The sequence below is a fragment of the Poecilia formosa genome, unplaced genomic scaffold (genome assembly GCF_000485575.1).
Source record: "Poecilia formosa unplaced genomic scaffold, Poecilia_formosa-5.1.2 Scaffold399, whole genome shotgun sequence".
Classification (NCBI taxonomy): Eukaryota; Metazoa; Chordata; class Actinopteri; order Cyprinodontiformes; family Poeciliidae; genus Poecilia; species Poecilia formosa.
Genome location: NW_006800338.1, coordinates 400981 through 413764, shown reverse-complemented (window position 1 = coordinate 413764; position 12784 = coordinate 400981). Strand labels below are relative to the sequence as shown.

The following is a 12784-nucleotide window of genomic DNA, read 5'->3' as shown; positions in this document are numbered from 1 at the left end:
AGATGAAAATAAGTTGTTTTAATGAGAAAAAGCTCAAGTTATCAAGTCATTTCATTATCCTGCTACTTTCACATCCTAACATCTTTTATTCTGAAATCAAACGCGTTTCCTGTTTACTGTGATTGTTTTTCAAACTGTGGACTCAGAAACGAATCAATGAACAAACAGATTTTGCTCTTTGTAAGGGAAACCTTTTCCATGATTCTGAATCGATGCTGATCTGCTGAATGTTTCCTCAAAGGGTTAGGGTTTCCTCAAAGTGAAGTCTGGATGTTTCTCTGTGGTAACTTACGGCGGTCGTCTGAGGGCAGGAAGCGGTCGTCGCTTCTTCTTCTTCTGTCTGTTTCTTCTTCTGCTGAAGGTCGGGCGGCTCGGCGGTCAGCTGCTGCAGGCGGCCTTCGATCCCACACAGTCTGGAGACAAAAACACATTCAGAGTCCCTCCCTGCTGATTTACAACTATCACAACAGCAGCACAGGTACGGACCACCAACACGGCCAAAACTAATAACAGCTGCAAAGATTTATAAAGAGGAAAATAAGAGAAGTACTACTAATGTGGCCATATTACGAATAAAAGCTACAGAGATATGTAAATAGTAAAATAAATCAAGTACGAAACGTATGGAGAGCCAATACAGCCAAAATTAACAACTTCAGAGACATACTCATAGTAAATGCATGGAAGACTAGTACTGCCATAATTAAATGCTACAGATGTAGCAAATGAGTGAAGTACTAAAAGTATGGGGCACTAATATAGCCAAAATTAATAAAGGCTTCAGGGAGACATAAATAGTAAAGGAAAGCTATATGTATGGAGGAATAATACATATAAAATTAATAAAAGTTACAAGGTTACAAATTGTAAAATAAATTAAATACAAAAGAATGGAGGACTAATACTGACAAAATTCTTAAACAGAAAAAACAAATATTCATATGAATTATTTTGCTTACAATTTTAGACCTTGTATAAATGGTTAACTTGTTTCTCAGATTTGTACTGTTTTATGTATTGTACTGATTTATTGGCTCAATTTATTTCCGTTTTGCATTTTTTTATTTACAAAACTATTTTATATATATGGAAATATTTAGTCTGAGTTTATTTTTATAGCTGTACCTTTTTTATTTCTTCGTCTGCTTATTTCTCATATTTATTCCCAGATTTCCTCCCATGTCTCTGTTCTTTATTGTTACATCTGCTTTGCTGCCAGATTTAACTGGCTTTCATTTATTTCTGTATTTATTTTCATTTTGGCTGCTTTAGCGCTCCACACAAACTGGATTGTTCTTCTGGAAATCATTCAATATTCCAAGATAAAACAGAACAGCAAATATTTAGGCAGTGAAAAATGACAAAGCTTTGCAGAAATGTAATTATTGAGCAACTTATTCAACACATATTTCAGTTTTTTTGCTGTTTGAGTAAAAACAAATCTGAAGGAATCTGTTTGTTCTGTTTCACCCCAGAAAACCCAAAACCAGCTGATCACTGAATCCAGAAAGACGTGAATAAAAGCAGCAGTTTGGGATCCTAAATCCTGACAGGCTGCAGGTTTTTAACTGCAAACACAGACAAAAGTTTGGTGATTAATATCACCACTAAAGTCCAGACAGACATCAACTTTAATACAAAGCTGCAGGTTTGTGTAAAAACTTGATTTATAATAAAAAAATATCTGATTATTCTAATTTTTCTGCTTTAAAATGATGGAAGCAGTGAGTGATTCCCCATCTGTCCACTGGGAGGCACTAGACCTCTGTTAGAAAGCATCAAAGGATCTGAAGTGTTTTGTTTGTGACGAGGAAGAGGAGGCTTTGATGAAGCAGGTAAATCATTTCAAAGAATAAAAACACAAAGAGAAATAAATTCATATCCTGTTAACGAGTTTAAGAAGGAGAAGCTTCACCTGAAGAGACGAATTTTATTCATGATGTAGAGCGGGAACACAGAGATAAACTGTTGTAGTCCATAAATTATCACAGGAATTAGATTTTATTTATATATATTTTGTAAAATATCAATTTTTATGGTGTTTAAAAACATCAACATTTAAAAATAATTCAGATTAAAACTAATCTGTGATCCTTCAGAGAAACACTGAGGACTGATGAAGTTTCTGTTTTATTCCCATATATTTTCACTACTGATTTAACTTTACCCCCAGTGGTGGTGAAAGGAAGCCCACAGCATGATGCTGCCACCGTTACTTTTCAGTGAACCAGGTTAGTTTTCATACAATTTTAAAATTTCAATTTGCTTTTACTTCAGATTTGTTTGATGAGAATCATTTTAGTGTGATAAATAATCAAAAGCAGAAGAAATATTTAGGGGGGGGATAAACATATTTTTACCCAGAATTGATCTCCATAATTCATTAAAATGCTCAATAATACAGAGAAATAATAACGTAAAGGTTTGTTTACAAAAACTACAGTGAAACATTTTAAATATTACAGTAAAATCTGCCGTTTTGTGTGAATCTCCTTGTTATTCAACCTGTAGAAACGTATTTATTGGAGGAAACCAGGACGAATCACCTGGGAAACGTCCCGGTGGACCGGAACCAGAACCGACGCCTGACACACGTGAACACTTCCTGCGCCAGCTGCCGGCGGATCTGCTGACGTACGGAGAGGCGTGAAGACGACACAGCGCTCCTCGCACCAGAACCTGCCGGGTTTTTATCTCCTCATTATTTCACAACCAGAATTCACACATTCACCTGGATTTACGTTTGTTTTTCCACCAGAAAATGATTCGGTCAGATGAACAAGACCCAGGAGAAAACACGTCAAAGGTGAGGCGGGGAATGAAAAGATCAATATTTAAAATGTTTCCACTGAGAGCAGAGAAAACCTGAGTCCAGGGCCGGAGCCACAGGGTGTGGGGCCCTGGGCTGGAGCCTGGGATGGTGCCCAGAACAAAACTTCAACCAATCCAAATTATTACGATAAATCACAGAATATAAACGGATCCATGATAGATTTCATACCAGAAAAATGCAAAACAACGTCATGAATTTCAAATATTGATCATCATTTATATTCATACAAATTATTAAATATTTTAGCAACTCACTTTCCCCCTGCAGGTTTTGATGCTCAGTTCTGATTTTTTGTCGTTATTTTGGTCAAATGATTCAAATGATTTCAGATTAATTTTAATAATTTAGAGATCCGGTTTTAAAAATAATCGTTTCCAGATACATTTCAAAATGTTTCTGTGTTTTCATGTGAGCCGCTTCTATTTTTAAACTACAACGTTGTAGCTCCATATCTCTCTCTATTGGTGTTTTTCTGTCTACTGCGTCATTCTTTGGAAGCACCGCAGCGCCACCGCCTGGCCTGGCAGACCTGGCAGTACAGTTAAATAAAATAATCGTTTTTTGAAGTGGATTTCTAATTCATGTTAGAGATTTAAAAAAATAAAATACTTTTGCCTCATTAAGAACAAAACAGGTAATTTGAGTCAATTGTCACTTTGCACTGTCAGCAAAAACTAAATGAAAAACGTCATTTTTCTTTAAAACCGTTTGCAGAATCTTAGTTTCGGGTGAAGGTCGCTGAATGCAGGCTGGAGGTCAAACCCGTTGGGTTCAGTTGGATTTACGAGCCGGTTCCAGTGACAGTTATCTCACGCTGCAGCAGGTTCAGCGGCTTTTCCCGTCACTTTCAAACGGGAGAAGATTTAAAGATGAAGCGCTGAGCTGGCAGCTCAGCTGGGACGTTTCCAACCTGTCAGTCGGCCTGTTGCTGTTGGCAGCGATGAAGTCCTGTTGCATAACCGCAGCCTGTCAGCGGAAACCATGGCAACGCACACAGTCGTGATGGAAACTACACCTCTCCTCCGCAAACTTCACAAATTATTTACATGCAAACTCAACTTAAAATAAAAAATCCCACTTTACAGTTGATTAATGTTTGCAGCTGGACTTTGACTAGGCCATTCCAGCAGTTTTTTTCTTCCAACAACCCAGATTGGATCAAACATGGACTCACATCTGACTCTAGAAAGCTTTGAATGGACCATGAACTCTGATAGAAACCAATAACTTCCAGGTTCTCTGAGCCCACAGCATCATTCCTCCTCCACTGTGCTTCATACTGTGTTTGTCTCATCTGGCACCACAGAGAGAAAAGTGATAACTGTGGATTTAATAATCAGCAAACGGGAGAAATGAGTTGATTTATTTCAGATTTAAAGGATCAGTCCCTGTTGGTGGATCGGACGTTAAATCCTCCAGCAGCAGATAAATCTGCAGGAAGCAGCGATAAGCATCAGCCTCTGCTGCGTCTGGACTCTGATCTGAGGAGAAGCTGCAGGTTTCCTGGAATATGATCAGAGTTTAAAGGAGAGGGTGTGTGAGCCGCCACACCTCGATGTGTTTTAACTCGTCTTTTCTGAAACAAAGGAAGGAGAAACGGCGACGCCATGAGAGCAGAGCTGCAGAAAAACCGAGACAAGAGAAAATCTGGTCCTGATCCGACAGCAGGAAGGTGATGAACTCCAAACTAAGGTTCACACATCTTCATCAACCCAGGAGGATTCAAATAATAAGTATTTAGCAGTAGAAACAAATATCTCCAGCTAATTAATCACACAGGAACCTAAAAATATGAAGAAAATCCAAACCCAGGATATCAAACTGTGTGAAAAACTTCACTTCCTGTTTGGATATTTTATGTTTTTCACACTAAAAAATGTGAATCAAAATCTAAAGCCCTTCATGCAGCTTCCATGTCATTTTAAGTATCTGAAACCTGAATTTCCAAAAATCTAAACCATAACACACCAGTTTCTTTTATTTATTAACATATTGACTTTATTTTGAAAGTCCAAGTTGAAGCCTCTTCCTGTTTCTTCTTAATCAATAAAAACACTAGAGACTCAAACTCTACCATATACTTGGCTCCATGTTGGATTTATTTAAAAAAGAAATAGAAAAGGAAAATGCTGAGTCACCTGTTGCCATGGTGATTCCCACTTGGAAGCAGAACGAACTGGACAAAAAGTTTTTCCTCAAACAAAAGTCCTGTTAAATTCCTCCACTGAAAGGGACAAAACGTTCCTGAGGACACGAGTGTCCATTTTCATGTCTGTCCAGGGTTTTATATGGAAAATAGGACATGTTAAAGACAGACTTATGGAGCTACATTTAGGCCAAAAAGTTTGAGTGAAAAAAAGAACTAATTTTCAGATTCAAGCTGTTTTTTCCCAGTTATGTTTAGTTTTCTCTTGCTTGTCAGCTTCAGTGAAGGTAGTTAAGGTCTGCAGACCACACACATCCTGGACACACACGGTTTGCTTCAAAGTTAAATTTATTACTTTTCCTTTTTGTATATTTACAGTAAATAGAAAGTGAAATCAATATCAAATACCTTGTTTGTGCACAGCTTGGTGAATAAAACTGATTGTGATTAAAACACTTTAAAATTCTAATTTATTTGTTTAAATTTGACGATTCAAGTTTTATGAAGTGGCCCAAAGCTTGCATCGCCGAAGTCAATAAAATGTCCAGACAGGAAGTCAGAGCCTCACTAATGTTGTTCCCGTTTGCAGCGGTTCCCACAGGTGAACAGGAATCCCTCCTACAAACAAACGGACGAAGAATCCACTTTCGTTTCCTTCTGCTCGACTCAAACTGAGGGAGGCAAGTCGGATCCTGTTGTCTGCTGCAGCGAAGCAGAACCTGCTGCTGTCAGGAGACACTTTCATGTGACAAGAAAATCCCACAGACCAACACCGAGCCGCTCCACACCCACTCATGTTCAAACAGCGCCGCGCCGCGCGCTAACACAGCGGCTCAGAAACAACAGAACAGAGAGAAGAGCTAATAAAACAAAGAGGTTTCATGTTCCGACTGAGGAACAGAAACATCTGAGTTTTATCCTTTTCCGCTGATAAATGAGCCGATATTTGACTTTTAAGAGTCAATTAATACAACAAAACCACCAAAGCCATGCAGGAATGTTTAACTGGTAGAAAAAGTCACATTTTGATCAGATATATTGAGAAAACATAATCAATATGAAAACAGCAAAGTTCTAATTCATGTAAAACTTGGAATGCACCGATCCGAAAATCTGAGCCAAAATCAACAACATTCCTGGCAGATAACCGATATTTACCAATATATTTATTTATTTCCCTACTGACTACATCGTTAAATGTCCCATAATCCTCTGCTGCGCTGCCATTAGTCACAATGCTAACGTGCTACATCAGCACAGTATTTTGTAGGCGCTAACACCAGAGCGCTAGGCCAAAGCGGCATTTGGCGGAAGCTGATGCTAACATGCTAAATTCCACCATGTTTATCTCCACATGCCTCAATGTCAACATGAACGTTAACATAATTTAACCAAAACGTCAACAGACGTCTGAAAACAGTCCAGACAACAGAACAGCTTTAAAATGTATCTGGAAACTTTAATTTAGCAGAAGCTAAATGTGCTAAATGTTCTCATAGTTAGTAAAAGCGCTAAGCTAAAAATTAGCTCCTCTGTTTGCCCGTTAACGTAAATGTGCCTACCGCTGCTAATAAGAGTAATTATTCTAATAAATAATGAAAGAATCAGTTAAATGTATCGTAATTTAAAGGGAGAAAACAAATAATCTCTAAATAATTAAACAGATAATTCTAGAAATTATTAATCCAGAAAGTTTTTCTCGTTTCCTCTGACCAGTCAGACCAGTAGAGACCAGTAGACAGCTGGCGCTGGTTTCCACTCACTGTGTCTGGATGTTTCTGAGCTCCTGCTCCGTTCGGCTCTGCAGCTCCTGGAGGTGAAAGGTCAACGCCTGACTCAGAGCAGCAAACCGTGACAGCTCCTGTTCTGGGTTCTCCTCCAACACCAAACCCTGACAGAAACATTTCAACCAGAGTTCAGAGGTCATCCTTAAAAAAGGCGACGGACGACGACGCATCAGAAACCTCCTGAAAGGTCAGACGGCAAAATGAGAAATCCTGTTTTCCCGACTGTTAGAAGTTAGAGACGCAACCAGAAGTTTGTAATTTCACAAGCTAACAGAGTCACAGCTACAGCAGCTGTAGCTGCTGTAGCTGCTATAGCAGCTGCAGCTACAGCAGCTAGCTCTGATAGAAACGACCCCTGACCCAGAGGCCTGTAGGATGAGCAACATCCGTCTGTGGATAGAATCCCTGAGAGACGCAGAAAGGAAGAGAGACAGATATATATATATACACAGAGAGAGAGAGAGAGAGAGAGAGAGAGAGAGAGACAGGGGAAGACAGATGAACAAAAAGAGAGAAATGGAGACGTCTGGGCCACTGAAGCTCTTTACCAACCTGGTATTTAGCAAAGCTAATGCTAAACGCCACACCGATGCTTGTTGCTCTCCACTGTCGCCACGTACTTGCTGAGGCAAGTGTTTGATCCAGTTATTCACTTTTTACAGTGTGATGACCGGATCTGGACCGATGGTTCAGGTGAACCGGCCCTTTAAGAGCCGAGCGAAGCCAAACAGAACCCAGCGGTTCTGCTGACCAGACAGTCCGGACAGATCCAGGGGAACCGGGTCAGACTGAGGACATCAGTACCGGCCCGGTTCTGGTCCAGTCTGAGCCTGCTGAAGCGGCCAGAGGCCTCCGGAGCGCCGTGGGCTGGAAGACAACAGACCGGCTGAGTCATCCTGGCAGAACGCGGAGATCGACCCGATCCACCCCGTCATCTGTCCGTCTGAGTCCGACTGAGTCAGCCGGACCGGCGCCGCCAGAACCGACCAGCAGCACAGCTCAACAACATTTACCTCCACAGAAAACATCCCAGAAAACCTGAAATACGACGACTTCCAGCCAAATATCCATCAATAATCCCATAATACTGATCAGAAACTCTTAATCTCCACTGGCAGATTATTAATAATCCAGAGTCACTTAAATAATCCACCTAGTTATTTGAAACTAATTTTAAGAAATTGACTAAAAAAAGCTGCTATTTCTTGCTTGTGAGTTAATTTTGTCTTATTTCCTGTGAACTAAAATGTTTAAACTATTTGTTGATATTTTGTTTTTGCAGGAGGAACAAAATGGATCAGATGAAGGATTTCTAATATTCTCCGTCTGAATCCAGGTCTGGTTTTTAATCGGCGCTGACTGAAGCAGATTTCATGTGAGGAGAGAAAAATGAAGCTTTTGGCCTGAAGAGTTGTGATGAAATAAAGTCCAGACGGTCAGGATGAAGCAACCGGATCGGATCAGAAACACGATTCTGAAAACATGTTTTTCTCCAAACCTCGTGAAAAATCGGCGTTTCCACATTTTATCTCATTTAGTTTCTTATTTAGGGATTTTATGAGATAAAACAACACAGCAGGAAAATAATTCAGAATTCAATATTTTTAAGAAATTTAGATCTGAAAAGTGTGGAGTGCATTTGTATTCAGTTCTTTTCTCTGATAGGAAATCTGGTGGGATTGAAACGATTAATCAGATTAATCAATTACTGAAATAATTTTCAACTGATTTAGTAATTTATTAGTTATTAACTGGAATATATTGCCTCAGAAAACAACTCAGAGTAGCAATTAAGGCCCAACTGTACAAAAATATTTACATTTCTGCATTAAAGATAAAAAAAAAATCTTCCTTGTCTGTAAGCATGTTTTACCCAGAACTCAAACCGGCAGTTTTAGCTTCACTCAGGTCAAATTTTATTTAAAATATCTTTTATTAAGCACCTTTTGCTATCAATTATTAATCAATACTTGTTAATACATAAAAAAAATCACAACAAATTAATTTTTGCCTAATTTAATGACATTCATCGACATTCTCCAAAAAAATCTCAGACCTGCAGCTGGATCTGACTAAAAAAGTACTCCACACTATTCAGATCACTAATGAATCTAATTCATTTGGTTCAGTTCTGAGCTTCTCTGAGTGGCTCTGATTCATGAACTCTGGATTTTAAACTTGTGAGGTTTTTACCTGCTGGTTGTCTGCAGTCGCAAGCTGCAGGAAGCTAACTTTGTCCTCTATCAGCTGCCGTAGTTCGTCCACAGAAACGGGCAGCTCCTCTCCGCTCCTCTGGAAATCTGGAGTCTGAGCAGAGAGACGGGAGCGCAGGGATTTATCAGTAAGTCTGACTCAACTTTCAGAACCAGAGAGTTTCACAACACTTGAAAACAGCAGAGTGAAGCGCTGCAGCTTTAAGCTAACGTCAGAGACTGGGCTAATGTAGCTTCCAAGCTAACTGATGCTAGCTTGGTCTGCAGATTTTCCATCTTTCTTCAGGTTTCAGTTTCCTTTCATGCAGGTCAGATAATTATCACAGGAATTATTTTACTTCTTCACCATAAATCAGGAAGAAAATCGTTTCCTAAACCGATGAACCGGTCAGACGTTCAACAGATTGTTTTCCTTTATTTGTGTTTTTTATTTGGTGATTTTTCTAAATACCAATAAAATGTAACAGAAATCAGATTATTGTGAGAACAGTTTACTGCCCCAAAGATGATGAAGATGATGATGATGGTTTTCACCAAAATGTCAGCATTTTGTTGATATTTCCGCATCATAGATGCAAACCAGCAAGCAGCAGTTTGTGGTAAAACACAAACTCTGCAGAAATTTTATTCTGTTATTTCAAGTGAACCAACTTTTAAGTAACTTTACAGCAAGATCAAAGAGTTTGTTTTGAGACAATATTTCCTTAATATGATAAAGAAGTAAGAGTTTGATGGCAGATACATTTTCCCTGCTATAAGTGAAATAAACTGGCACTTTTTCATCAATATTAAGGAATTATTAACTTAAAACAATCTCTTTCATCTTGATAAAAAGTTACTTCTAGGTAAGTTTTGTCTCATTTTAAGTGTTCTAAGATATTTGCACTAGAAACTAAATAAAAACACTTGGTACGACGTTGTGTTTTTGCAGTGCAGGGTTGAATGAATCACCGAGTTCAGAGGTCAAACGCTCCACTTCCAGTGTCTCCTGCCTCCTCTGCAGGTTTAATTAAATGGTTTCAAAACACAACACGACTTTTTAAAGGCTAAACAAATTTTAAGAACATGAACCAAAAAACGGGAAAAACTCAACCAAGAGTTGCTGCGAAGGTTGTGAAGCTTCCTGACAGATTTAATGAGCAACTAAACGACGAGTCAGGAGTGAAATCTGCCTCGTTTGTTCGGGGCTCACACACCTACATGGAAACAGAGGAGTATTGTAATTCTGAACCTTCCCGGCTCAAAGTCTTCATCTACTTTTCTCTCGCCGTCAGGAGTAAACAGTTCTGTAGAAAACACAGATGGACAGCTGGCAATTAATTCGTTTGCATCGCAGTGCGAGTTGAAGAAGTCGTAACATGAGTGGGCCGGATGCTGACGACTCGCACGCTGTGATGACTGATTAAACTCAATCAGAACCATCTATTGTGTTTTAGCTCCTCAGGAAGCCGCGCGCTTCAGAAACGGGATGAAATGATAAAACTGACATTATTTAAGTTGCGTTCAACCATCAGAAGCCCAACAAACTTGTTTAGCTTCCATAAAAGGTAATTATAAAGCAAAGCGGCGCCTGATGAATGTGAGACGCTATAATTCTCTCCTCATTATTCCTTGACCCTGTCTGTTAGAAATTAGGCTTATATGCTGCTAATGTTCCCGCTAATTATGTTACACAGCTAAATGTAATTGGAGAAACAAATTAGCACTATAGAAATGTAATTTCTAGCAGACAGGCTCCTCTATCAAAGGAGATGCTCACATTTTATGGTTTTAAATAAAAATTATATGCTAATACGGCTAAGCACCATTAAAAGCTGTAAATGACTCTGCAGTTTTCCTTCAGAACGACCTGAATGCGTCGGTGCTTTGGCTTAAAAGAGGCTAACCGTAGATGTTAGCAATATTAGCTAAACATGTCAGAGATACTGGATAAGATTTAAGGCAATTATTTACCAAAAACAACAACATTAGGAGGATTTCAAAGTAATTATCAACCTCAAAAATCTACTGGGTGTCAGTTAAACTACAACTGGCCAAACTGACAGAGTTAGAGCTGAAAGTAACTTGCTAACTAAGTGAAAGTTAGCATGTCGCTAACCCAACAGCTCATAAATCTATTATAACACAAATATTAAACTGGACTTGAATTTGGTTTTAAACTGACAAATAATGTTTATTTAGGGAAACAAAAAAATCCTTTTACTGATAATCACAAAGCTGAAGAAGTTAGCTTCCAGGCTAGCTAATAGCGTTAGCTACTGTTGATGGTTTATACATGTATTCAAACTTTAAATACTGTTTGTAACCTTTAACTGTGATTTATTTCCTTTTGTTTTAAGGTTTATTAATATTAGATAAATAGTTGTATGTTAGAAACATCCATCCATTTTCTAACACCTTTGTCCCTTATTGGGCTTGGGAGGGTTACTGGTTCCTCTCCAGCTAACGTTCCGGGCGAGAGGTGGGGTCACCTGGGCAGGTCGCCAGTCTGTCGCAGGGCAACACAGCCATGCACACACACACACACACCTAGGGGCAATTTGGAGAGGCCAATTAACCTGACAGTCATGTGGGAGGAAGCCGGAGAAAACCCACCATGCACAGGGAGACCATGCAAACTCCATGCAGAAAGACCGGGGCTGGGAATTGAACCCAGGACCTTCTTGCTGCAAGGCGACAGCTCTACCAACTGTGCCACTGTGCAGCCCAAAGTTAGAAACAGTTGGCTAAAAATACATCTATCCTTTGTTAGTTAGAACACCGTCGTTCTTTTTATTTTCTTTAAGAAAAGTGACTTGAGAGGAAATTTTATCTACAAATTAAACATTTAACCTTTTTAACATTTCTACCAAAACCTCTAAACTCATTTTGTACAAAACTCAACAACATTAGACGCCGTAATGTAACATTTCTGTATTTAAAAATCTTCTCTCATTGGTCAGAAATAATGAAAACCAACAAAAATACTCGAAATACGTAATTATGTATGAAACAGATTTACATCAAACAGAAATTTCATTTTTACGCTGTAATTTCAGTGAGGCGCATCTGTATTATCACTATGTTTCTCAAACTGTGGGACCAGTACCTCTGGTGGTACGTGCTCTGCATGTTAAAACTGTAGGATGTTGCTTGTAAAAATTTGTCATTACTGAGATGCTTCATTTATTAATCAAAACAATAAATCATGTCTACATTTCTTTTTTTACATTTACTCTATTTTGACAGCTATGGGTTTCCGTACAACCGTTTTCTAGGTTGAAAATGAAGAATTAAGTTCTAAAAATGCACTTTTGAGTTTAGATACAAATCAGATCCAACCAGCAAGAGCAGAACCACTGAGACAGAACCAAGTGGAGTTAGATGAAGTCAGAGTTAAAGTCCCAGCAGCAGATTTTTATTTATTTTGTGAAATACTCACAGTGGGATCAGCAGAGACGTTCATGTTGAGCGTTTTCCTGCCTGAGCTCAAACTAACGGAGATTTGGGCCGTGGGAGAGCAGCTGGGTGGGCCGAGCCGAGCCGCTGTGTACATGGAGACGACCTTAACAACGACCTGCAGCTGGCAGAGAGTCAGCCAGCTGAGGAGCCGACCCGATTGGCTACAGACAGAAACTCAGGCTGGGGAACGCGACCCGATTGGCTACAGACAGAAACTCAGGCTGGGGAACGCGACCTGATTGGCTACAGACAGAAACTCAGGCTGGGGAACGCGACCTGATTGGCTACAGACAGAAACTCAGGCTGGGGAACGCGACCTGATTGGCTACAGACAGAAACTCAGGCTGGGGAACGCGACCCGATT

The 12784-nt window shown here is 39.4% G+C and overlaps 1 protein-coding gene across 4 annotated transcripts in view; it reads right to left on the bottom strand.

Annotated features, from left to right (window-relative positions):
- The window catches only part of LOC103154758 (cingulin-like protein 1), a 45871-nt gene that overhangs the window by 19798 nt on the left and 13289 nt on the right, over window positions 1-12784 (bottom strand). The window contains exons 1-4 of one of the 4 annotated variants that reach the window (XM_016663016.1): window positions 12401-12610; window positions 8960-9073; window positions 6743-6870; window positions 293-413 (exon numbers count right to left, since the gene is read on the bottom strand). In XM_016663016.1, the coding sequence (XP_016518502.1) occupies window positions 293-413; window positions 6743-6870; window positions 8960-9073; window positions 12401-12514 (477 nt within the window). In that variant the 5' untranslated portion in view covers window positions 12515-12610. Of the gene's footprint in view, window positions 1-292; window positions 414-6742; window positions 6871-8959; window positions 9074-12400; window positions 12611-12784 lie in introns of those variants that run through there. The other 3 variants (XM_016663015.1, XM_007576157.2, XM_016663017.1) reach the window with 3 other exon arrangements.